The 26,036-nt window shown below is 46.9% G+C and overlaps 1 protein-coding gene across 1 annotated transcript; it reads right to left on the bottom strand.

Annotated features, from left to right (window-relative positions):
* Positions 1 to 437: 437 nt before the first annotated feature.
* Positions 438 to 25,568, bottom strand: SEZ6L2 (seizure related 6 homolog like 2). Its single transcript, XM_035135398.2, has 18 exons — positions 25,242 to 25,568; positions 21,160 to 21,387; positions 20,313 to 20,630; positions 20,057 to 20,190; positions 19,204 to 19,396; positions 16,888 to 17,073; positions 13,930 to 14,101; positions 13,326 to 13,489; positions 12,040 to 12,234; positions 10,793 to 10,931; positions 8,982 to 9,178; positions 7,931 to 8,125; positions 6,591 to 6,782; positions 6,145 to 6,336; positions 5,973 to 6,011; positions 5,732 to 5,849; positions 5,302 to 5,404; positions 438 to 3,490 (listed from the first exon to the last, which is right to left on the bottom strand). The coding sequence occupies exons 1-18, from the start codon at positions 25,312 to 25,314 to the stop codon at positions 3,461 to 3,463; spliced, it is 2,868 nt and encodes a 955-aa protein (XP_034991289.1). The 5' UTR covers positions 25,315 to 25,568; the 3' UTR covers positions 438 to 3,460.
* Between the last annotated feature and the right edge of the window lie 468 nt (positions 25,569 to 26,036).

The raw sequence follows: 26,036 nt of genomic DNA, 5'->3' as shown, positions 1-26,036 counted from the left end.
TGCACTGCCCAGTGTACCTGTGTGTGTTGTTGTTGTTGGGTTAGATGGCAAAGTTTTTATCTTATTCCCAACTATTCCCCCTCTCGCACACAAACACTCGTCCCTTCCCTTTTGCAGCATAGAGGTACAGACACCACGGCTTTTACAAATGGTGCGTTTTATTTATTGCTCCAAAATAAAAGCAAATGAGGGTGGGGAGGGGAATACCTAAGGGCTGAAAAATAGGGGTGTAAGGGGTTATGGATGCAAAAGGAAGCATTCCCCAGAAATCCCATCTCCCTTGCGGACGGGGTTGGGTGGGTTACATCCCACTGTCCCTTTCCCCAACATGAATGGAACTATGAGGGGAACTATGTTGCCCACATAGGGTGAGGAGAACTTGGAGGAAGTGATCCCTTTCGCTATTTTCCAAACTGCAAGAGAACGGTCATGGGGGGGAGGGAAGAGTCGATCCAACAAGTTTGATAATACGGGAGATGAGAAATGGACAGATGGGGAAGTGATATACCTATATACCAGCCCCATATTGGAGGTAGGTGGACGGATGTAGTTATTAATGGGGGCAAACGCCTCCCCTGCCCCATATACACCCTTGGGGGACTTGAGATTTCATTCCCTCTCTAGGGTGTGTGATTTGGCACTCCCCATCGGGATTCTCCCATAAGCTTGCAGAGAATGTCCTAAGGGGATGAGGTCTCTTCCTTAGCACTTGATTTCTTAAAACATTATTTTCATACATTTTGGCACTGTCGATCTTGCCTTCTTTTCTTTTCTTTGCAAACACCTAAGCGGGGAGAGCCACACAAAATGCTTTCTCAGCATCCTTAAACTGGGTGTCAAGTAACATTTAATGACTTTCTATTCTGATGATTAAAGGGGAAAACCTCTCCCTTGCTTTTGGTATGTATTCTGAAATAGTAAATGCCCTTCTGCCCAGAAAGCAGACACTAACATCTAGTGCACATGTAATTTTCCTGGCAAATGGGTATGGCACCTTTTAATAAGAAAACCAGCCTTTAAAAGGATTAAAACGATTTTTCAAATGTAAATATCCACCTGTGTTCTATCATTCAAGGGATACTATGGAGAACTAGAGGCTAGAAAGCCTAGTTACTTTTATTCTTTTTGTAAGCACGCTAGAGAAATATACAGGGGTTTTTTTATTTTAAAAGGCAGCAAACTAAAATAAAAAATAAATATTGGCACAATCGTTCTTAAAAGCAGATGTAATATTAATGGCTTTCCATGGTTTTATTTTTTAATTGAGTCATTAAAAATACCTGCCTATGCTATAGCCTTAGAAATTCCTTTGTCCCCAAATCACTACAGCCCAACGTTTTGTTTTTAAGGGAACTTGCTCGCTAGAGAAATAGGCACTCCGCTTCATTTCTTAAAAGACAAATCTGAGATTCATTTTCCACCTGCGTGTTAATCTGAAAAGGCAGAAATTGAGGGAAATTATGGGAAACTTATATGAAGTTACAACGCAATGGGAAGTTCTCTTGTGGGAGCTCCATTAAAACGAAGAACATAAGCACATAAGTGAATCAATGGGGCTTGTTCATGAGAACTTCCCAGAGGCTCATGCCCTAAAAGTCTATGGACCACCAGATTTCAAGTTTTAAGAGTCTCCGCAATGATTGAAGACTCAATGATTGTTTCCCCCAGTGGAATATTTATTCAAAAATGAGGACATACGAGTCTTATTTTTATTTGGGGGGCAGACATCCCAAAACCTTTTCTTGCCTCAGACAGAAAATCAAAAACGATTCCCTCTCCAATGTGATAACAAACGAAATGATTGAGAAGTTGCTGCCTGAGGCCGAGCCACCTCACCATGACAAAAATTCTTAAGCAAGCATCTTATAGTGGGATCTGTAATTTGCAGGACCTTTTTGGCAGGGGGCAGGGGGTGTTTTTTCTTGCTTTAAGGGGGGTTGGTAGGAGGATTAGAGGAAGAATGGCAGGAGTGTAATCAGAAAGCCCTTAGTAGGAAGCCCCGCTGAATGCAGCAGGATTTCATGCCAAGTAAACATACGTAAGAGTTGCACTATAAAGCTGCTATTAGCAGTGCCTTCTTTTTGCAGGATCTATCAAGACCCCCCTCAATATACTGCTTAATTACAAAGGTGCCACCTAAGCAGAGTGTGTCACCTTAGTATCTCCACGAACCCGTTGCTGGTTTCCTTCTGGTAGGGCCACCTCGGTTCACCATGTGGGGCCTTTACAAAATCCATCTATGCTATGGTATGGTCAGGTGGAAGTACAATGTTCTGTGAACCTGCTCTCTCCCCCCCCCTCAAATGACAGGAGGTGTTGGTTTTATTTCAGGGGATGTAAATTGTTTTTCTCCGTTGCACAAGAACATAGCAGAAGTATGTTCTGCTGAACTCAACAGGACTCACTCCCATGTAAAGTGTTTAGAATTAGGGTTTCTTCATTTAGCAGGGGTGGCTAACCCCCGGGCCCAGGAGCCTGATGTGGCTCCTCCATTTTTTCTTGCCCTCCAAGACCTCGCTGATTTTTGGCAGCTGTGGGATTAAGTAGATATGGTGCTAGGCTGGGCAGAGAGCTTTCCGTCTCTCTGCCCACCCCAGCCCTCAATGGGGATGCCAATGGTTCCCCGTCCCAGGTCACCAGATCGATCATTTGATGTTTAGGGAGGGAGCAATAGCCTCCCCCATCCCTCTGTCCTCAGATAATCTGCATGGATCAGCTGAGGAGCAGCCCCCCCCAAAAGGTTAGCCACCAACCCAGATTTACAGCATCTATCAGTTTTCAGTTGTGTTATTCTACTGTTTTATGCCATTCCCTTTGGCACCAAGTACAGCTTGCTTACGGCAAGGTCTCCTACAAGCGCCACAAAATGCTGGTTTCGAGTGATGTTACTGTACAATCTACTTTCCAAAGTGTTGTTGTTTTGTTGTTTTAATGGCAGCACCTAAAACTGATATCCACCTCCTTAAGAAAAGACGTGGGGGACAAGACAAGGGAAGAAAGGGATGAGGCACAACCCCTCCTTTCTCAACCACTAAGGAAATAATAAACAACGGGTGGGGAGGAGGGAAGTGAGTAAACAAACAAACAAACAAACAAACAGAGAAGTAAAGAAAGGTAAAGAAACAGGTAAAGCAGGAAAAAAACCTGTGTGCGTGTGTGTGTGTTGTCTGTGTGTGAAACACGTTTGGCACATTGAAGAGGGTATTTACAAGGAGTGGGGGGGGGAGTGGACGGCGTCCAAAGCTGGGAGAGTGGACAGTGAGGCAGCAACATGGGGAGGAAGGGAGGAAGGTGAATCTGTGGGGCAGAGAGGAGAAGCTCCCCCTCTTCCCGGCCGTTTCCCCTAAACTCCCCCGAAACCACCTTCCACTATTCCCTCCTTAAATAGGAATCGTTCTCGGTCGCTGCTCCTCAAACCCGCTCAGGTTGGGGGGGAAGAACGCAGATCCTCTGACATCTTCTAGATGGAAACTTCGTATTCTCTGGTGTCCTGCCAGTGGAGAGAAGTTGAGAGGAGGGAAAGGGCGTGTTATCATCCGGGTGGAGTTTTGCCAACGCTTTCCCCGCCCCGAACCACCCCAAAACATCAGAGGAATTTGGCAGCTAGGAAGTTAATGCCGGTTGATTTACAAAATGCTTCTGGGAAGCCACTCTTAGTCCAAGACATCGCTCAGAACTCGACCACGCGTGATGTAAAAAGTGTCAACTAGCATCAGTTTGTGGGGTTGATAATTGCTGGGGCCGCAGCGGGAGTGAACGGGGATTTTCTTCCTCTGCTTTGATCCTGAGGAAAATTCCTCCTCTGGAAACTGAATGTGCATTGGAAGCACCCCCAACCAGAACTACTGTGTTTGGAAAAGCATCAGAATATAAGCAGAGCGCTGCTGCATCATTTTAGCCCAGCATCCTGTTCACCCAGTGGCCACCCAGATGTCCATGGAAGCAGGCCCAGAATGCAACAGCACTCTCCCTCCTTGATACAGCCTCCAAAGGGAGAACATAGCCACAGACAGCCTCATCCTCCCTGAATTAGTTTAATACTCTTTTAAAGCCATCCAAGTTGGTGGCTGCTGCTACATCTTGTGCTGGAATGTGCCCTTGAACCCTGATAAGGCTTTCTTGCTTGCCTTGAGGACAGAGAAGGCTGTGCGGGTGGGAAGAAGCTAGTCTACTGTAGAAAGGTAAAATTCCCATTTCTTGCTCTGCTAATTTTGCCTCCCACTCCTGGCATGCGGCCCCTAGAAGACTGGCTTCCCCAGAAGGAAAGAAAAATATTGCCCATCCCTGTTAAAGAACATTAGCTTTCAAAAGCTACAGAGTGATTTTTCTGGCATCCTAGTTTGTTGTTCAGCATGCTCATACCCTGGTTTATAGTCCCCGAAGACAAAATATAGTCGTGGATAGTCTCTCTCTGGGGATTGGATGTGGGGTAGCAGATCAACCTCCACTTACACATGCAGAGCATAACAGAAATTTTACAAAATTACAAAAACAGGGTGACTTTTCAGTGGTTTATATATATATAAAATCATCCCTAAGGAAACAAAACAACGATGTAGCCCCTGGAGCTTTTCATGCCCCAGAAACTGCTATAAGATGTCTTGGATTCCAATCTCCCTGATATTTATTTTAAAACACACACCATGCGGAGCAGAGATAGAGAACCAAGGTCCAAATGTGGCCCTCCCAGTCTCTCCAACTGCCCCTCGATTGCTCTGGCCACATCCACTATTAGCTTGTGGTCCCTGGAAGGGAATGTGGTCCTTGGGCTGAAAAACATTCCTCACCCTTGCAATAAAGCAAGACGGGCCTTTTCTGTAGTGGCTCCCCGTTTGTGGAATGCTCTCCCCAGGGAGGTTCATTTGGCACCTTCATTATACACCGTTGTTGTTGTTGCTGTTGTTGTTGTTTAGTCGTTTAGTCGTGTCCGACTCTTCGTGACCCCATAGACCAGAGCACGGCAGGCAGGTGCCGGGCAAAAACATTCCTACCCAACCAGCCCTTTGCCTGATTAATGGCCTTTTAAATGTGTTTGTGGGAAGGCGTGGTGGTTATTGTTTTGTTCTGCTCTATTTATTTTGTGTTTTTATCCTGCATTTTTTATCCTGTGGACCACCCTGAGATCTTCGAATGAAGGGCAGTATATAATTTTAAGAAATACTACTATACTACTTCTACCACCTATTATTATTTTCAAAAATGATTAAAAATAAAAAAGTGGTGTTTTCACAGACATTCACATCTCATTTAGCAACCTTCTTTCCCATTCCCCCACCTGCCGCAGGACAAAGATAATCTCACCCCAGCCTCATAGAGAGGGTTGTTGAAGTCAGACTCCACAGTGATGGGGCTGTAGCTGTGGGAGCTGGAGAAGGAGAAGCCAAAAAGGGTCTTTCCTTGGAACCTGAGGGTGGGGGAAAGGAGGAGGAGAAGGAGAAGATAGAACAAAGCAAGCCAGTCGGGCTGCCGGGGCCCCGGCCTCCCCCCCCCGTTTTTCAGAAGGGGGCTGAGCACCCTCAATATCCAGCGGTGACGTCACACAATTCCTCTCCATTCCAATTTAAGATTCTTACAGTACCAAAGAACCACAGGCTTCTGCCTTCGTTGGGCAGGTGCAAGTTGCTCCATCGCAACCTATTACACCCAATGCCACTCGGCCCTTGCCCACCCATTGGCCAAGGCCCAACTGCACCCTCCGCCCGCCCCCCCCATCTGTGGAGGCTCGGCTCACTTGGTGTAGTAGACATAGATGCCACCAATCAGTAGGATAACGAGGAGGATGGGCAGGAAGATGGCCAGGGCGATGTTGCCACCTTCCATCTGGTGGGAAGGATCTGTCGTTTGGGTGACTGCAAAACAAAAGGCGCGACCGGAACGTGTGAGTGACCTCAGCAGCAGACCCAGCGGCAAATTCACCCACCTCCTGCCCCAGCGCTCCCTTCCCAAGCTCCCCATCACAATCCCATCCTCACCTTCTAGCTTCCGGCCATCCAGTAACTCCTCATAGGCCACTGGGGGAGGGAAAGAGACCGGGGGGGGCGCATTTAGAGAGCAGCAAGAGGCAATCACGGACAGAGGGGGTGGGTGGGATGGGGAGTGGGTGGGCCACGTGCGGTGGCGACTGGAGCAGGGAGAACGCCATACCTTTGCACAAAGGAGGCTGGCTGGTCCACTGGGACGGGTGGCCAGGTATGCAGGTGATCGTCACTTCGCCAATGAGCTCAAAGCCTTCGTAGCAGAAAAAGCGCAGGGATTCTCCCGCCTGGTAGTGGTGCTTGTAAAGCGTTTGGTACCCATTCTCTGGGACGCCAGGGTTCAGGCAGGGCTCATATTTCACTGCAAGAGAGACCGAGGGCCTTCGGTTCCAAACTGGAAGGCCAACTTGGCCACCCTGCACACGTTCCCTTAAAAATCCTGACGCAGCAGCTATGGTTCTCTTCCCCTGCTCAACCTCCCACAGTCCTGGAATCTTCCCTTCTGGGCTCCAGGTGCTGCCCAGAGTTACCCCCTTGCCTAGAACGGTTTTTCCCCTACCAGCTCTGCCAACACAGCTTCTTCCCTTCTCAGTAGGACCCCACTTCTTTACTCACAGACGCATTTGGGCACCCGGTCGCTCCACTTAGGGGTGCCCGTGTCCCGGTTGTAGCAGGTCAGTGTGCTGCTTCCTTCCACCACGTAGCCCTCATGGCAGAAATATTGGACGTGGGAGCCAATGGAGAAACGCTGGTCCGAGACGCTGCGCTTGCCGTTGCTGATCTCCCCAGGGTCAGCGCAGTTCACAACTTTGGGAAGAAGCAGAGGGAGAGGAAGGAAAACGAGTTTGAGAAGTGGGCCCTGTGGATCTCCCCTTCCTTCCCTGTTGAGGGTGCTACGCCTCACAATGTGGGAACTAAATTCTTCCTGATATGGTGCGGACATGGGACATGGGGTCTGTGGCTGTTCCACAGCCTCTTATCTTCCATTCTTAAGTGAAACAAGTTTCTAGTTCTTTGGGTTGTGGTCAAAATAATCCTGCATGGCAGCGATGGAGAACCTTTCTGGCTCCACGGGCCAGATGTTTACCAGGAACTCTGCAAATCTGATAGGTGAGTGGAGCTGCCCAAATGCCAATCACATATGATGTCACATATGGCATCATTTGGTGGAAGCATGGCATGGTTCAAATGAAGGGAAATAGCGGCGTGTTTCAGTGCAAACCCCTTCAAAGGCAATGCTGCTTGCAAGGTGATCTGAAGTCCCAAACAGGCAAGATTCAGCACAAACCCCTTCCTGGTTCAGAAAGGAAGTTGTACCGAAACTGCAGCTAAAACAAAGCGGAGGGCAGACCCTTCATGGACGCAGAGGTTTCCATTCTGCTGAGTGCTGTTGGGGTGCACGATAAGAGTTCCCTGCAGGGAGCTCTTGAGCATCTGAATCCAGCAGGCTTGGCCTCTCCTTGCATCAGCCAATGCGTTGGGGAGGTCAATCCTGCTTAGCATGGCAGCGAACTTTCTTGCGCACTCAAAATGAGCAGGGCTGCCTTATCAGCTGATGCTTGGGAATCCAATCTTACTTTATACAATACTGTACTTGTGTAGCTCTCAGCGACCAGAGTGGTGGCAGATTTAGCATGGCTTGCCCCAAACAGCCTTGCGGGTCAAATGAGGAAGCTTGTTGGGCCTTGGAGGTTTCCCACCTTTGCTGTATAGGCTCTGTCTGTTTGAAAACTCAGAAACTAAACATGGCTTCTTCATGACTCCTGGTAGGTGCCACGTTTCCATGTTTTTTGCACCACAACGGCTCTCTCTCCAGCAGGTTTGCTTACCCTCTTTCTTCACCCTCCTGCTACCCAGGTCCCTGCTGGCATATTCTGAGTCCGGGGGTAAAAGGGAAAAAAGGGTGCCTTTCCTGGGGTGAAAACCATCCCACTGCTGGTCCTGGGAAGACTTACTCTTCTGGCAAGTGGGAGGGCTGTTGCTCCACGACAGGTCCCACTGGCAGGTGAGGATGTCGGATCCCACTATGTCATAGCCTGGCTCGCACTGGTACGTCACCACTGTGCCGCGGATGACCGCAGCGTGAGAAGCTGTGCGCCAGCCAAACTCCACCTCGGGCAGCTCGGGGCAAGTGTCGTTTCGTGGAACCTCTGCCAGAGCAGGGAGGAGAGGAAGGAGTTAGGGACTACCTTCCCTCAGGCCATGTTCCCCACCACCGCCACCTAGGCTTCTCCTTCTCCCAATTTCCTGTGGTATGCGGGGAGTCCTACAGGCCCGTCCCCCCAAACAACTCTCCTCGGATAATAGTGAGATGGCAACAAGCTGAAGGGAAATCCCAGGTCAGGGATTCTTCACACAACACTATGGGGCTTTCTGTCTGGTGAGTGAAGTCCATTGTTCCATGACAAATAGAATGACTTGATATGGACAGCAAGCGGTGTGTGTGTGTGTGTGTGTGTGTGTGTGTGTGTGTGTGTGAGAGAGAGAGAGAGAGAGAGAGAGAGAGAGAGAGAGAGAGAGAGAGAGAGAGAGAAGGAAACATAGAATATCTTGTTCTTCTGGTTATTGATTGTCTCACAGGAAAAGACCCCTGCAATAACACTGTCAAGATAACAAAATCTGAACCTACATTGGTATGTAGCAATCCAGGCTGGAATGGAAGCAGGATTGGTGTCAAAAGTGGGATAACCATGTTTTCCCAATCTATCTCTCCCCAAAACTAAAAATGGGCAAGAATGGTCCCTTCTTCTTCCCTATGCTTTTCTTTTCCCTCCTCCCAGCCTGCTCTTTCAGCCTTCCTTTCTTTTTCAGTGGGGAATCTCAGACAAGCAGAGCATATGAGAACACCCTCCCCACACCACCCCGCCATGATCCCACTATGAAGTTTCCAAACGACTTTGGGGTCTGGCATGATAGACTATATTTGCAGGATGTGTCAGAAATACGTTTGTTTTCTATGGCGTTTCCATCATTTCCCACCCATCACTCAGGGCTTCTTTCTCATACCCTTGTACCGCACCAGGAATCCCTGGCTGAGGCCAAAAAGGGGGTCCCCAGGGTCCGACTGAAACTGGAGGGTGACAGCTGGGCCTGAAGAGTAAAGGCTGAAGCGGGGGTGGGGACCCAAGTACTGGCCAAGGATCCGGGCTGTCAGGTCCCCCCCATCAAATATGGTCAGCACATCGGATTTGCGGATGTTGAGGCTAGAAGGAGAGTTGGGGTGGAAGGGAAGAGAAGCACACAAACAGGAACCATCGTTAAAAAGGAAAGAGGAAGAGCAAAGCGGCAGGATTGGGTCGCTTAACCTGCTCCAACATTTCTCTCTTCTAGACTAATGGAAGGATGCATAGACAGGTGAATATATGGATGAATGGATGGTTAGAGAACCACAGGCTTTCTAGGACTATTGACGAAAATGAGGTTCTTTAAAGGAAGTTTGTTTTTAGCATGCAGAAACAGGGACATGTTTTACAATGTGGTGTTCAATCAGGTAACCTCAAAGTGAGTACTTGAGAGTACATTTCCAAAAGCAGTGTGGCAACCATCAGGCTAAGGGATAGCAGAATCCAGCCATGCAGACAGCTATTCCTTTTTAATATAAATAATTACTTCACTGTGGTTTCTTCCTGTTCAGAGACAGTGTTCAAACTATTGTAAGGTTGTTGGTTTTTTTTATGGATGTACATAGTTATTTCATCGCTATGTGACTTGTAACTGCATACACAGGGATTGCTGTTGTTTTCTGCTTGGTGTGAGGGTTGATCCATTTCCTCAGGCCTCCAGATTTTTATGTGGGTTTGGGGAGAAAGGTAGGATTAAAACTGGAATTATAAATAAATAACCTTCCTTTTTTTGCAACATTTAAACCAAGCAATTATTTTCTCTCATCACTTTACTCCTATATATCATAATCATGATAGCAAACTTCATGAGGGAAAGACCTTGTCATTGCCATTTCCCGTCAAGCAGGGCCGGCCCTAAGGCAAGGCTGGGTGGCGCAATGCGGCAGGGCGGCGGGCCGCCAGGGGGCGCCGCGTGGTGGAGGCCAGACGCGGCACCTCTTGCTGCCCTCGCCCGCCTCCGCCATACTGAGCGGCACCCGGAACCTCCGTCCTATCGGAGTGCTGCCTGCCCGGAGGGGCCCTTAGGGCATGGCGGTGGGAGCTGCCAAAGCCCACCACGACGTGCACGTGCTTCGCCAAACTTTTGCAGCGCGTGAGGGTTGCCAGGAGGCGGCCGGCCGCTGAGGGCAAGCCCCGGAGCCTCCGCCTCTTCCCCGCTATAAAAAGGTGAAACGGTGTGTATGTGTGTGCGCCGGAGGGATCTTTGAATGTGGGGGGGGGGCGGGGGGATTTTTTAACCACGGCGCCAGATATCCTTGAGATGGCCCTGCCGTCAAGTCCTGCTACAGTGCCAGTGGCCAAAAAAAAAAAATCACAAGGAGCAGCAGCATAATTATTGTTTAAATAATTTTCCTGCTTGTGTTGATGTTTAAGAACACCACTTCCCTTCAACATCCTCCTCCTAAAATGTAGAAACTTGCTCCTTAAAATACCAAGAACTTGCCACAGAGTCTGGTTTGATCAGGCACTGCCTGTGTCACAAAAGGCATCCTATTTTGTCAGATAAGACATCTCCAAACCTTATGCAAGGACCTTACCATATTAAATGGGTGAGATGAATGACTTGAACAATCAATCTAATGATGGATGGTGGTTTCGGAAGACCATGTGAGGACAATGTGGGATGTCGATGCCTGAATCATGAGGATCCGCCCCCCAAAAAGGGGTGGTGGTGCTGATGGTGGTTGCACCTACATCTCGATGTCCAGCAGCACCCGCTTCTCCTCTTGCACCCGGATGCCCCAGACGCAGTCCTGGCCTTTCCCATAGGACTGGGGCCAATCAGGGGAAAGGACAACACCTGTTGACTCGGAGAGCTCCCCCCCACATAAGGCTGGAGGGGGAAATAACACAATAGTCAGGAAGAGGCCACATGATGAACCAGAAGGTGCATCGGCACGGCCAACCTAAACCAGTTCTAAACTAGAACCTTCTGTGGAATTGTGGGAAGATAAACCCAAGCCCCAGACCTCATCGCCCTGAAGATTGTGACTCTACACCACTTCTGACACGGCAAGCATATCAAAGAGACCCAAAGGCTATTACGAAGTGTCATGTTGTAGGCCGAAACACCAGCCAGCTGTGCAAAACTAAAAGTCTACTCTGTGAACTGAAATTACCCTAAATGTGTTTACGTGGAAGCAAGACCCATTCATTCCAATGGCGCCTGCGGACAGATAAGTGCCTTCAGGATTAGCACTAAATGCAATCATTCTTGAAAATATACTATGTTCTCCTGGGCCAACCTGTAGAATAGGAGGCTTCAGTCTGAGGAGAAATTTTCTCTGTCTAAATCCTTCTTCAACAGTGGGGTACCAAATTACCTGGCCTTGCTTGTGGAGTGGCATCAAAACCTACTTATGAGACTGCCATTTTTCCATTTTGGTTTTCAGACTTCATAAAGACAAGGGCTGCACCAAGAGCAAGCAGCCCCCACCCTCCCAACAAGGAGCACCCCCTCCCATAGCTGCCAAGTTTTCCCTTTTCTCGCGAGGAAGCCTTTTCAGCATAAGGGAATTTCCCTTAAAAAAAGGGAGAACTTGGCAGCTATGCCCCCTCCTGATTTATGGACCCATTATTAACAAATACTGTTATTTTTTCTTTCAGAGATCTTAACATGTTGGACCCAACTCACTCACCTAGAAATAGACTTTGCCCCTTCTGTCCTCCCAGAATTGCTTTTTTCTTTTCCAGGTGCCACCAGCACAATCTCTCATGACATAAATCTTCTTCCAATCATTCTCACCCCCCATGCCCCCTTTTGTCTTGCCCATGTCCCTAAGCAGTTATGTGAACTGATAAACACAACAGAAAAATGAATCTTGATGCACTGCACCGCTGATCACTTGTACACATTCATAAGGCAGAGTTATAAAGAAATTCAAGAACAAAATGGAAAGAGTTGGCGTCAAATGGCACGGCTGAGTAGGTTGAGAGATTACCTTTGCAGGTGGGCTCGCTCTCGTTCCAGCGGGGGTCTCTTGAATCAATGCACTCGATGGCAGAAGGCCCCTGTTCAAGCATGTATCCGGCACTGCAGGCAAATTCAACCACAGTCCCCATGCGATACAGTGGGTCTGATGTGCTGAAATTTCCATGTGCCAGGAATGGTTCATAACAACGGTCTTCATCAAAAGCTGCCAGGAGGAGGAGCAAGAGAGTCAGGAAAGCCTCCCAGGTGCGTAACCAATTTCCGGCCCCTCCCTTTACTGTATCATTGCTAGCCAGTTGATGGCAGTAGTCATACATCCCTTGCTGACTAGGAATCTGCAGGCAAAGGCCTTGGTGGTGGTTAGTTCAAATCAGTATGTGACATTCAGCTGTACCAGCATCAACTGATTCTGGTTGCCAGAAAATGGGAAGAAAAACAACAACAACCCCAAACAAAATAGCCTAATGAGGACTGAGCCTGTTCAGTGGGAATGAAATGCTGGCTCACAGCTGAGGGGGGAAAGGCAAAACAGGTGGGAAAGAATGGAGTTTTTGCAACCCTAAGTCTGCAATACTTTGCTGCAGTGCCACACTTATACCCAAAAAGTTAAATCATAATTGGACTTACTAAGACAACCTTCAAATGTTAGGACCCTGTTGCTATTTGCAGATTAAGCCATTCTCCAAAATTCTAATATAATGTGTATTTATAGGATTATATGAGGGACGCGGGTGGCGTTGTGGGTGCTGAGCCTAGGGCTTGCCGATCAGGAGGATCAGGAGGTCGGCGGTTCGAATCCCCACGACGGGGTGAGCTCCCATTGCTCGGTCCCTGCTCCTGCCAACCTAGCAGTTTGAAAGCACGTCAAAGTGCAAGTAGATAAATAGGTACCGCTCCAGCGGGAAGGTAAACGGCGTTTCCGTGCACTGCTCTGGTTTCGCCAGAAGCGGCTTAGTCATGCTGGCCACATGACCCGGAAAAACTGCGGACAAACGTCGGCTCCCTCGGCCAGTAAAGCGAGATGAGCGCCGCAACCCCAGGGTCGTTCGCGACTGGACTTAACTGTCAGGGGTCCTTTACCTTTACTTTATGAGTCCACTAAATGCAATATTCTGGATTTTCTCCAAGTCAATAGTTTCTAAGGTGATGAATACGTACACTTGATTATACTTACTGCGATTTAATCAGTCACCTAGAATTACAAATAAGAAGCAACCAATACCAAATGCCGGTCTCCACGCTGGCCTGCTCCTGCCATTTCTGAGGGCACCTAAGTGGGGAGGTCTCTGTTCTCACCTTCATAGCGCAGGCTAAGGATGAGGGGTGTGGCCGGGCCCTCACTGGTGAGCTCCACAATGAGAGACTGGGCATCGCTCAGCAACCCCCGTTCTGGGACATCATCCATATCCGAGTCGTAGATGATCGGAGAAAAGGCGCTGCTCCCACTGCGGATCATCAGTCTGGGGAGCAGAGGGAAAAAACCCTGCGTGACTGGGCCTGCTCCTCCTCAAAGCACTGTATTCTTTCACCTCAAAGCTCCTGAGAGCTTCAATCTAACTTAAGAAGACTGCTCCAAACCTCTGTCTCCCACTGCTTCCTCCCCCCAAGCCCTAGAGATCTTGACTGCTTCCATCCAGCTCCCCTTAATTAGTTGAACATCTTCTCCAATGTGCTTACCTTCTCCTGCTCTCCCTGTTCCCACATTTCCTTCCCTTGACGTCCCCTTTCCTCGCCATCATCGTCTCATGCCTCCCCTCAACCACTTCTTGTCCTTTCTCTCCTCTGCCCGGTTCTGCTCTCCAGCTGCAAATACTTCCTGTCTGCTCCCTGTCGGCTTTTCTACCTCTCCGCCACCCTCATCTCCTTCTCCTGCAGCGCCCATGCATCAATATTCCCTCACTTGTCGTTGTCTTCATCCAGGGCCACTCTCTCAAAGTGCAGGTGAAGCCTCTGGCCTTCGGGCGCCTCCACCAACCAGCGGCAGGTGAGGTTCCGGCCGTGAGGGCCCCCCGGAGCCTCAGGAGCCACAATGCGTCCACGAGTGGCATTGTGGACTGTCCCTCCACAGGAAGCTAGCAGGGGACAAAGGCCAGATATTGTTATATTAGTAATAGCAGTGTTATATATCCCCAAACCTAATGATCAACTCACTGTACAACCAAAAATTAATCTTTTTATTTCAAATGATTCCAATACTGGGTGAAGCGGGCTGCCTCAAGATATGGCAAAGAGAGATTTCCCAATTCTTGTGGGAAGGGAAGAAGCCCAGAATCAAACACCTGATCTTAATAGATATAAAAGAGAGAGGAGGCTTTTCCCTACCCGACCTGAAACTCTACTACGAGGCAGCCTGCTTCACCTGGCTAAAAGACTGGTGCATGCTGCAGGACCCAGACCTCCTGGATTTGGAAGGTTTTGATAACCAATGAGGATGGCACGCTTACCTGATATATGGAAAAGCCAAAATTCACAAAAATTTCATGAGTCATATAATTAGAAAGTCACTCTCCACAGTATGGGAAAAATATAAAGATCTGATGGAGCCTAAAGTCCCCTAAAGTCCCGTGGTGGACTTCACCAATAGAAGCCATAGCGGTAAAAAGGAAAAATACCCAGGAAAGTTGGCCAACATATAAAACACTTCTAAAAGACGAAGATAACCAACTAAAATTAAAAAGCTTCGAGGAAATAAGAGAATACATCTCAGACAGGTTCCAATACCACCAGGTATTTGAAAATTTTAAATCTGATAAACAAAAGTGGTTCTCAACAGAAATTTCCATATTTGAATCTGATCTTGTAAATTCTAAAAGAAAAACTCTTTCCAAAACTTATCGACTCCTCCTTGACTGGAAAGGAGTGGAAGAAAAATTGGAAATTCACAAACTGTTACACTATTAGAGAGAACTTTCTAAAAATGCAACACCGATGGTACTTAACACCCTGGAAACTTTCGAAAATGTATAAAAATATGCCAAGTAATTGCTGGAGATGCAGAGATAATTCAGGAACTTTCTACCACATGTGGTGGTTATGTAAGAAAATACAGGTATTCTGGGAGAGTATTCATTCAGAACTGCAAAAAATGTTAAAGATCTCCTTTAATAAAAAAAAACAGAGGCCTATCTCCTGGGAATTACAGATTTGGATATTCCACACAAAAAAATGAAGAGTATCTTTTTATACGCTACAGCGGCAGCAAGAGTTCTCATTGCGGCAAAATGGAAGAGTACTGAAATCCCCTCTATACATGAATGGGTCCAAAAGCTGACAGAATATGCTGAATTAGATGGTCTATCAGAAAAAATAAAGAATAAACCAAAACAGGAATTTGTTTCAAAATGGGAGGTTTTCAAAGAATATTTGAAATATAATTATAGTAGTTTAAACTCTGTTGCAGCATTCGAGGAACTTCAGTAAGTTAGATATAAGAGTTAAGATATATTAAGAAAATGTTAAATTATGATAAAAGTGTGTATTGGCAAAAAGTAATATGAAATTGAAATAAGGAATAGACGGGAGGTCGGGTCTATAGTGTTAAGACCAACTTATGTTTTATTGTTTGGTAAGAAAATGTTGTGTTTATAGTTATTCTTTTGTGTAATTCTGTATCTGTGTTTTTTTGTTGTTGTTGTAGTAATAAAAATAAAAAAAAACCTCACTGAACAACCTTGACATCCACTGTTTTGAGAGAGAATCTTTTCTATTTATTTCCTCCCTGCACCACTTATCCTTTTATAAACCCCTATTAAACAGTCACAAGATTCTTCTCTGTGTTATGAATTACGAAACACAAGAAAGAGTGTCACACTCTAACCTGCCTGTCCAAAGTATAATAATAATAATAATAATAATAATAATAATAATAATGATCATAATGATAAAAGATCAAACATAAAAATCTTCCCTAACCAGGGCTGGCTTCAGATGTCTTCTAAAAGTTAGATAATTGTACCTTTGTTCTCAAACGCCTTGGTACTCAAACAACTTGGAACCCAAACACTGCAAACCCGGAAGTAAATGTTCCAGTCTGCGAACTTTTTTCGGAAGCTGAACATGCTCCATTTTGAGTGTTATGCTTCTGTTTTGAGTGCCACACTTCCGTTTTGAGTGTTACGCTGAGGTCTGTCTGTTTTTGCAATTTATTTTGTGTTTTTGTTTTTGCAGCTCTTTTTTTGTTTTTGTGAATGTGTGGGACCCAGTTCAGCTACTGATTGATTGATTGATTGATTGATTGTGTGACTGCAGTACATTGTTTATTGTTTTCATTTTATGGATCAATGGTCTCATTAGATAGTAAAATCCATGTTAAATTGCTGCTTCAAGGGTTGTTTTTAAAAGTCTGGAATGGATTGATCTTTTGCATTACTTTCTATGGGAAAGTGTGCCTTGGTTTTGGAACGTTTTGGAACGGACTTCTGGAACGGATTAAGTTTGAGGACCAAGGTACCACTGTAGTTGTTTATTTCCTTGACATCTGATGGGAGGGCGTCCCACTGCCGAGAAGGCCCTCTGCCTGGTTCCCTGTAACTTCACTTCTCACAGTGAGGGAACTGCCAGAAGGCCCTCAGAGGAGGACCTCAGTGTCCGAGTTGAACAACGGACCAAAAGACCTTTCTTTGGTCAGCAGTCTACCCCACTTCTGCCTTTCCCCAAGGCTACCTTGTTCCATTCTAGAACCATAGAATTGTAGAGTTGTAAGGGACCCAGAGGATCATCTCATCCAATCCCCAGCAATGCAGGAATATGCAGCTGGCCCATACGGGGATTGAACCCACAACCCATTGGCAATTTCAGCACCATGCTCTATCGGCGCCAAATGAGCCACAACCCCGCATTGCTTTGCCCACTCACTCACCCACACACGCAGGGCTTGTGCCGCTCCAGCGAGGGCGGCTGACGTTGAGGCAGACGAGCGTTTCTTCCCCTCGCAGGTGGAATCCTGACTCGCACTTAAAAGTGGCAGAACCACCTGGGTGGAGGTCAGTCACCATGACATCGCCATTCTCAGGTCGGCTGGGGAAGCCGCAGCTCAGTAGGAAAGCTAGAATTGGGGGACAGGGTGGGGGCAGCAAAGGAATGCGGTGTCAAAAACAAGCACACGGCCCGAGGCCAAAAGAATGAGAACTGGGAAGGATCGAGGAGGGGGGAAATTTGCAGCATTTAGCGACTGATTTAATGACTGCCATCAAAATCCAGGCTGAATTTGCATATAGTTTTTTCCAAAGGTTGGAAGATGCTGGATGACAGCTGATCAGCACGTTTCGCTTTTTGCCACAATGTTTTTATTGTGAAATTGTATGCCGCTCGGCAGTCAGTTGAAAATTTTTAATATAAGCATTAGAAAATTGAGAGAGTTAAAAAAACAACAACATTTGGCTATACTCTGGACTCCTTGCCTTTAACCCTTTCTGCCAACACATTTTCAGGTTTATTTCCATAAACACGAGGGCTGGAAACTTAGCTTTACAAAACAAAAGCTAACATTTGCATGTTTTTCACAAGCTCCTAAACCTCTACTTCCTTAGATGAGTGTGTGGTGGAAAGACACTGCTTCTTAGTTACGGAAACAAGAAACATCAATCCTTCAGCCCAAAACATGGCTGTCAAAAGAACAACAATATGGTAACATAAAGAACAGCAGCTTAAGAAGGATAAAAGACTTCAGCCCCATCTGTTGGTGGAGAAGCTAAATAACGCAACCAAGGATTTGTAACTGGCAGGCATAATAAGAATGCATGAGGAGCCATGCAGGATCCGGCCAGTAGCCTATTCCAGCATCCTAGTCTTATAATGGTCAAACAGATGCCTATGGAAAGCCAGCAAGGAGGACCTGATAACAACAGCACTCTTGCCTCCCGTGGTTTCCAGCAACTGGTAAGCCTTAGGCTCCAATCCAAATCACTGATCCAGGTTTCTTGGATTGTCAGGCCATATTCCAATGTAAAGGAAAGAGATGATGTTGATCACATGATGAACCACAACATTTCTGCCAGGGGGAAAATGTGCCACTTTAAGCATGAGGGCCTTTGTTTCACGCATCTACAGAGGCCGCCCAAATAAACAATTTAGGTCCTCTCCAAGTTGTTGCCCAAGTCCCAGAGATCCTCCTTCTGTTCTTGGCTCCTCAATCTCTAACTCTCAAGCTAGGACTGTGTACCATCTCTAGGATTTCTCTCAGGTCTTGCAGAGCACCCTGACCCTGCTTCTGTGACTCTTAGATCGGATAATAACGTGGCTCAAACTAGACCCAAATGGCAGCACACCCATTGGTTTAAACCTGAGTCTGCCCCATCACTTGTTGTTGTTAACATTTCCCTGTACACAGACATTAAAAATCCCATACTGATGACAAAAACAAATCATGTAACAAACGGATTACATCTTAACGTCCTCTTGCACCATATTAATAAATGAGATATCTCTGTAGAGGCGTGTGCTTTACTCTGCCAGGATTCAAGCCATGGTTTCCCAACCCAACAAAAGTCTACTATTTTTTGTCATCATTCTCAGTCACTCTTAGTCAATTTAGGCTTAACAGCATAGTTAAATACCACATTTTCACATTCTTCTTCATTGTCAGGGACTAATGATATTCTACACTTTGCCTCGGTTATATTTTGTCCACCAGTTACTGTCTGCAGTAGCTTCACTCCCCTAGAACCTTTCTCTCCCTTCTACAGTACTACCAGAACTTTCACTATCAGAAGCAAATGGCTAGGACCGCTCACCCACATGTAAAATTTTGATCTAAAAATGAGACCTGCATCTCACCTTATATGCGACTTTAAGCAAACAGGATTTACATGCGATTTGGAGAGCCATGCATTTAGACAAACAGATCTACCGCAATCACAACAATTGTTGTCGTGCTGCATATAAATAAATAATCATCACGTCGTAAGATCCAGTTTGGTCCCAAGTTACTCCAACTAAGGATTGGTTCCCAACAGGTCTGATTTTATTATTTATTTGATTTATATAATGCCCTTCCTCCTAAAAAAGGTCAGGGAGGCATGTCTTATAGCCTATAGCCTGGTCCAAACAAGTCACTTCAAAACTTCACAAAACAACTGGCCTGTTTTTAAAGTGTTAAAAGCCACTTATTGTAAACATGGTTGGTAAATTGCTCCTTCACATATTTCAAGGGGTGACTGAAATGTCCATTTCTTACCTTGGTAGTGAAATTTGAAGATTCCAGGGGTGGTGGTGTGGTAGCTCTGAAAGTGGATCAACACCTGATTGGTTGGGCTGCGGATCACCTGCCCCTCAACCATCAGGGACTCATTGGCCAAGACAACAGGCTTCTCCCCTCCCAGGCCCTCTACGGTCAGCGAATCTTCCTTAGATAGGTTCAGACTTTGCACCTGGGGGTGGAAGGTGGACAAAGTCAGGACAAAGAAGGTAAGAAAAAAGAGCTCTCCCTCTCTTGGACCGAAACCCAGAACAAATGATTTACAAGGACACGTCTAAGCTTCCCCCACCCTCCAAACACAACCACGACTTTTTGTCTGAGAATTAAAAATTAAGAACACCATTATTTTCCTCTAAAACAGGCATCCCCAAACTGCGCCCCTCCAGATGTTTTGGCCTACAACTCCCATGATCCCTAGCTAAGAGAACCAGTGGTCAGGGGTTATGGGAATTGTAGTCCAAAACATCTGGACGGCCGAAGTTTGGGGGGGTGCCTGCTCTAAAACCTGAGAATTCTGACTGGGGAACACAAAATGTAAACCTATTTGCGAGAAAGACTGTAATGCAAGATGTTGTTATTTCTTTGAGGGAAGCAAATAAATTTCAGTCACAGTCAGCACCCCTACGTTGAGACAAGGTATTTTGGCAGCCAACAAGCAGATTTTTCTTTTTGTCTTACAGACAGAAAAACAAGACAAATCTGAAGGACAAGAACCAAAGGTACCGTACCGGAAAAGGCCAAGTTTTATGCAACCTGCTCATCCTCTTTTAAAAAACACTTAGAACAGCGAACATCTTTCAGCTTCAGACTAGCACTTTTTCTTGTAGCTTACCTGCACTTCTATCCCGTAGCCCATATAAACAGAGATTGTGTAGGTGCAATCCAGGCCCCCATAGAAAGTAGCGCCCGCGTAGTCTGGAGATTCCACGTAGCCTTCCACGTCAGTGATGTTGTTGTTGCACAGTACTTGGGAAGGAAGACACAAACAATGAAAATAAAAATGGCTTCGCGCTGCCTTAAGGAAGCACACTTTAAAGCAAGTCCGCCGATTCTGGAATGTGTCCACACTCCACATCCTCATCCCTCACCTGGCGTGTGCACTGTCGTGATGGTTGTCGTTGTGATAAGTGTGGTGGTGGTCTCCTCGTCGCCTTCAGGGATGAAGGCCGTGGTCGTGGCCGAGATGTGTTGGCCAGCAGACCTGGTCTCATCGGGTGGAGGTGGAAGGCGGGGGGGTGCAGCTGCTGTGGAAGCCGGAGGGGTCGTAAGGAGGAAGCCAGTGGGCGGTGCAGCAGTGGTCAAAGGGGAAGGACCTGTGGCTGCCGCTTCAGAGGCTTTGGGGACCATCCCACCATCCAAGTGCTGGACAGGAGGGTGGAATGGGGGCAGCGTGGAAGGGCTACCTCCTAGGACAGCACAATGGCGATGGTGGGAGAGAAGGAAAGAACAGGGGAAGGGAAATCAGAACGGATGACAGGGAACACGCATACATTTGTAGCCCCCCACCACACCCCTCCAATAGCCACTCTGCAAAATGCATACCACTTTTCCGGCAGTAAACCAATGACTACCTATTAGAAATAGTTGGTGGCTGGTGCTCAATGGGACTGGTAGTGCGGAAGGCTGGGAGGCCAGCAGTAGGTGGCGCTAGAGCAAATGACAGGCACAGCCACACACACCCTTGACTGGTTGTTAAGTAAGGAGGCTTATTTACCCAACCCCCCAATGGACCAGCTGCCACTGTATTTATTACCAATATTTACCAAACTGGAATATTTATTCCAGTTAATAATCAAACCTACTTTATCCATAGTCCTCCAGCCACACTTTCCCACACAAGCCACCCCATTTTACTTCAGCCATGCCCAAAGAGGGTGCCATGACTTCCCCCTTCCTCTCCCACCCTCCTCCAGTTAATTTATTTATTTTTCTCACCAGGGATGGGCTCCTCCATCAACTCGCCCCCCAGAAACTCCTTCCTCAGCAGTGCCCCCTGCAGCAACTCAGAGAGGCCTTCAGGGCTAGGGGGTGAGGACCCCCTCACCTCAGCTGAAACCCCCAGTTCCTCCTCCTTGGGTCCACCCATGGCCTCCGATGACAGGGCCTCCAGCTGCGGGGAGGGGGTAGCCGGGACCACATCGTCATTTTCCCAGAGGGGCAGGCCTGCAGCGAAGGAAGAGTGAATGGAAACCTATCAGCTTTTGAGCTTCCCCAGAGGAAGACTGGGGAGGACATGCAATAAACGAATAAGTCGTCAAACAATACAGGCCTCCACGTCTCCGTCCACCACAATCCAGATCTTGCATTGCCCTCCTTATGTCCCCTCAGCACAGAACAAAACTAACCCATGTGCCCTGCACAGTGGGTTACAGCCAATGCCAGTCCTGCTCAGAGTAGACCCGTTGACGTTAGTAGACATGACCAACTTAGGTTCCTTCATTTCAGTGGGTCTATCCTGAGTAGGAGAGAGGAAGCAGTGTGGCCTGGCCACATACTGGACTTGGCAATACTTGACTGAAACGAGGCTTCATAATTTCAGCAAGGCCCGCCTGGTGGGATATGGAAATGGCTGCAGGCCTCGTGGCAGCATGGACTTAGGCCTGACAATCCGCCTCCGTTCAAAGTCATGCCCCTTGTCCTTGTCTAGGAAGGAGGAAGAGGTGGGTCTGAGTGGGCACAAGGTCGGCTGAGGAGGAATAAGTCACTTGGCCACTGATCGGTGGTGATGGAAGCCCAGCCACTCCCCCCCATAGGTCAACTGTCCATCCCTTGGCTTGGTGGTGGGAGGGAAAGGCATGCATAACACTGGCCACCACTTCCATTGCTCCGCCACTTCTATTATAACATTTGGCACCTCTGTGCTTTAACTTGAGGGAGAAGAGGTACCCCTGGTCCTCTTAGCATTCGTGTAGACTGCTTTTGGGGTTTTTAGAAAGCTACAGGAGGGTGATGCTTTGGCTAAAACAGAGGTGGTTCTTACAGACTGCGAAGGGTCCATGCACACAAACTTTCCTTCCCTAACTGGAGCCCTGGGCCACATGCCTGCTTATTGCCCCAAACGGAAATAAATTCTGCATCTGTGTTTGATGCAGGCACCTAGGGGTCTTCACAATGCTGGAAAGACTTTTGAAGCCTTTGTTCTGTATGAGAGCATGCTAAGAATTTGATGCTGGCCCATTAAAAAAAAAAGTGGAACTATTTCTTAGTCCTGCCTCCCCACCCACCCTGGTTATCTTGCTTTCTCAGATGTTAATTAATCCAGACAAAAAGAATTGTTTTGTGCGGTCATTAACATACAGTTCAATGGGGCTTACTCACTAAACTAGAAAAGTGTTCTAGGATTGCAGCCCAAACGACACTTTTCTTTAAGTGTGGTAAAAATGAGATATTTTCCCCTCACTGATTCAGTCTGTTTCTATAATCCTATGTGTCCTGTTCCAGATGCAAGCAGTGGTGTTCTCATAACCATTTAGAGGGTCCAAATCTACTGAACAAACTCTTATTGGAAGAACTCTCATTGTTTTTATCAGTGCTGGTTGGATGAACACACTGGTTAAAAAAAGATGAAGAGGGCCGTTCATTTAGAAGTTAGGCCTTGTGAACAAAATGGGTGATTAGTGTGTGTTTAAGGTGGAGTAATTTATCTGTGATAAAGTGGCACTGTTGGCAAACTGCGCAGCTGAAGTGTGGCAAGAAGGCAAGTGATTTGTAGAGACGTGATCTTGTGCGAGTAAAGCGGTAGCTAAAATGCAAACTGGGAGGTAACTAATGTGTGTTAAGTGTTCTTGTGAATGCCTGCCTGCCTGTCTGCCTCCCTCCTCCCATTTTACTGCAGAAGGCTGCGTCATTTAGCTCCATATTTTACACATTAAGTTTGGCCTTGGTGCCGGGAAAACAGAAGGGGAAAGAGCCTGTGGCTAGGACGCAGGGTCCTGATTGAAAGGTGGTTGGCAGGCACTAAGAGGCAGCTCAGGGATGGGATAGCAGGGGGGGGGGGTTGTGGATCACGGGCTGAAGGGCCTTGAATGATGAGCCCCGCACATCACTCTTGCTGCCTTGATGTGACAAGTTCGGCAGTGACAGCCGCCGCCGCCGCCGGCGTCTGACAGCATGTGAGATCCTGGCAGCTGCTGGCGAGCCATTAATTGCTCTGAACTCGCTCCATTAAGAAGGCCAGCTGCCTGGCAGGCCTTGTGGGCCCAGTCATTCGCCACCCCACAGTAAAGTGGCAGAGAGACCCCCACGGAGTGGGAAGGCTTGCCTCGCCCATCCCATTTAGGGATCCATCACCCACTCCTAGCCAGCCAGCCAGCCACCCCCTCAACGGGAGACAGATGTCAAAAATCAAACAGCAGCTGCCTCTGGGGTGGGAAAGAGAATGGTTGTTAGACAGGAAAAGATAACCTTCTGTGGAAGGCCACATTAATTTGGTGGCACATCACACACCCAGCATCTCCTAAGTGAGTGATTGCTCACATATAACCTCCCCCTGCCATTAAAAATAAAAAAAAATCAACGAAGGTGGGTGACACCTGTGATTTCAAGATAGAATAGGAAGGAACACAGTTAACTGGAATCCAGGTAAACATCTAGTCTCCACACCCAAATGGAAAAATCTATGCTTCCCGAATCCTTAGTTCCTGCAGTGCATCAATAATAACCCCAACCTTCATGGAGTCCTGGGCCTAGCCTCATCGTTCACCATTCTGCCTCACAACCCTTCTGCCTTCCCACATCTACTTTTCTTGCTGCCATGGTACTTTAAGGCCTTGAAAATGCAGCAGCTTGCTGCTCCAACTGAGCCCCCCACATACGTCCAGCAACACCGAGGTTCTTCCCCACCTTAACTGCATTGCAAAGCTGCATGATCGCTGATCCTTGTTTGGAAATGCATTGCCCAAGCAAGCCTGCCCCCCCCCTTTCCATTATGCCATATTTCCCCAAATCTAGTCAGCTCTTTACAACCCTGCATGCTGGACACCCCAGAACTGAATGACAATGAAGAAGAAACACAATCCCTATGTTTGGGCACCCGTTTTCTGATTTTGCAAAGAGATCCATTTTTATTAAGAGGGGCCTTATAAACCTGTTTTGTTTCTACGTTGCATGAAAAATCATGTCTCCTTTTAGCAATGCAAGAATCCTGAATCTGTTTTTCTTTGCAGTGTTGTATGTAACACCCCACTTTCTTTCTTTTTCTTACACACATCAGCATCTATTTGTACCCCAATTCTTTGACCTCCACGTTTCAAAATTCAACTCAGCTCCCAACCCCAAATGTCCTGTCTGCACTCATATCAATCAAGGGTCAGCCCCAAATTTCTGCTTCACTTGCAATGTTCTGCGACAACTTGACACCCCTCCCCCGTTATTAATAATTGGTTCCCTTGAAGCCTGTGCTCCCCTTTACAATGTTGCGGGGGGCATACTAATAATCAAAAGCAAAGGCAGTTTATGGACCCCTTTGTACTATATTTTGTAATATTTTAAACAGAATATTTCCCTGTCCATTTCCCCTAGAACACCCTTGATTATCATTCGTTTGCTAGTACTGATGCATGCTACTGTATTCCACCAACACAAACCCCAAAGAGGATCACCCCCCCTTTTTTTTTTTGCAAGGAGGCACAGAACCTCCCAGCTCTGTGAAACAATTTTTCCATCCCTCGTTTCATTTTCCAAGCGCTTAATATAATAACCCTGGTAGCCTTCCTGTACCCTCCCATCACAATCTCATATCCAAAGCTGTTTTAATATCCATGTGTTTCCATGCAAGGCAGAAAAATATTTCAGGTTGTTGTTTTTTTAAAGGTGCGTTTGGAAATATTGCTCATATGCCTGCAACACCGCGTTCACAACATACCCACCTGCCATTTGCACCCTGGGGGGGGGAGATGAGGATGCATTTTCAATCCCCTTTCCTTTGGTACAAAACACTGTCAAAATGCAACAAGCCCATTCCGTTTTGGTACACACACACCCCCAAACCCCTCTCCCGACAAAGCCGGCCCCCTTACCTTGTAGAAGAGGCACAGAGCTCAGCAGCAGAAGGAACAGCATTTTGGACGCTGCTTTTTCCGAACAGCCCATTTTGGATTTCTTCAGACCTGCAGAATACCTAGTCTAGCTATTTCCTTCTCCTACCAGGCAAGGGAGCCGTGGAGCCAGGAGCCTGCTTAGCAAATGAAAATGCAGTAGATTCCCTTGCAATGGCTATTCCGGTGTTATTTTCTTCCTTCCTCTTTTTCTCCTCTCCCTTTCAAAAGCAATCTAGGATTTGTGTTTCAGAAACAGTCAGTCGGCTATTTCTGAAATATTTTTGCTGCTCATTAGTTGTTCTTTTGCAAACGTACAACACTTATTTTTTAAAAAAACACACAGAGAGAGAGAGATAAATCATATAGACACCTTCCTTTAGATAAATATATATACATACATATTTTAAAGGTGAAGCAGCGTAACACCTTTTCTTTTTCAGTTCCAGGCCTCTTTGACAAATAATGCCTACCTCTGTCTCTCTTACTGTTTTTGCCCTAAGAATATAGCAGCTACCTAAGCCCACTTTAAGAGAGAAAATGCAGGATGCAGAGAAGCATTTCTTTGCATATGAAAAGGCACTGGCTCCCTGGTTTGTCAGCAGGATGAATGAAGTGGATCGTCCTGTCTTTCCACAAACCCGTATGACACCTTATAAACCCTTCAGCAAAACCTGTGAACAAGCCCACCTACACACCTAACCGAAAAGTCACATATAGATTCCTGTTATTTCAGAGACTTTACATTTATTACCCATGGCACACTGTTTCTCCCCC

The sequence above is a fragment of the Zootoca vivipara genome, chromosome 13 (assembly GCF_963506605.1).
Source record: "Zootoca vivipara chromosome 13, rZooViv1.1, whole genome shotgun sequence".
NCBI lineage: Eukaryota > Metazoa > Chordata > Lepidosauria > Squamata > Lacertidae > Zootoca > Zootoca vivipara.
This window is presented reverse-complemented; position numbering and strand designations above follow the sequence as displayed.

Excerpts from the sequence above, each read along its gene's own strand:
- SEZ6L2 (XM_035135398.2), bottom strand. The coding sequence starts at position 25,314 with ATGGGCTGTTCGGAAAAAGCAGCGTCCAAAATGCTGTTCCTTCTGCTG. Across the intron at positions 19,397-20,056 it reads GCTACGGGATAGAAGTGCAG|GTGCAAAGTCTGAACCTATC; the intron begins GTAAGCTACAAG and ends TTCCACCCCCAG. Across the intron at positions 14,102-16,887 it reads CACAAGCCCTGCGTGTGTGG|CTTCCTGTGGAGGGACAGTC; the intron begins GTGAGTGAGTGG and ends GTCCCCTGCTAG.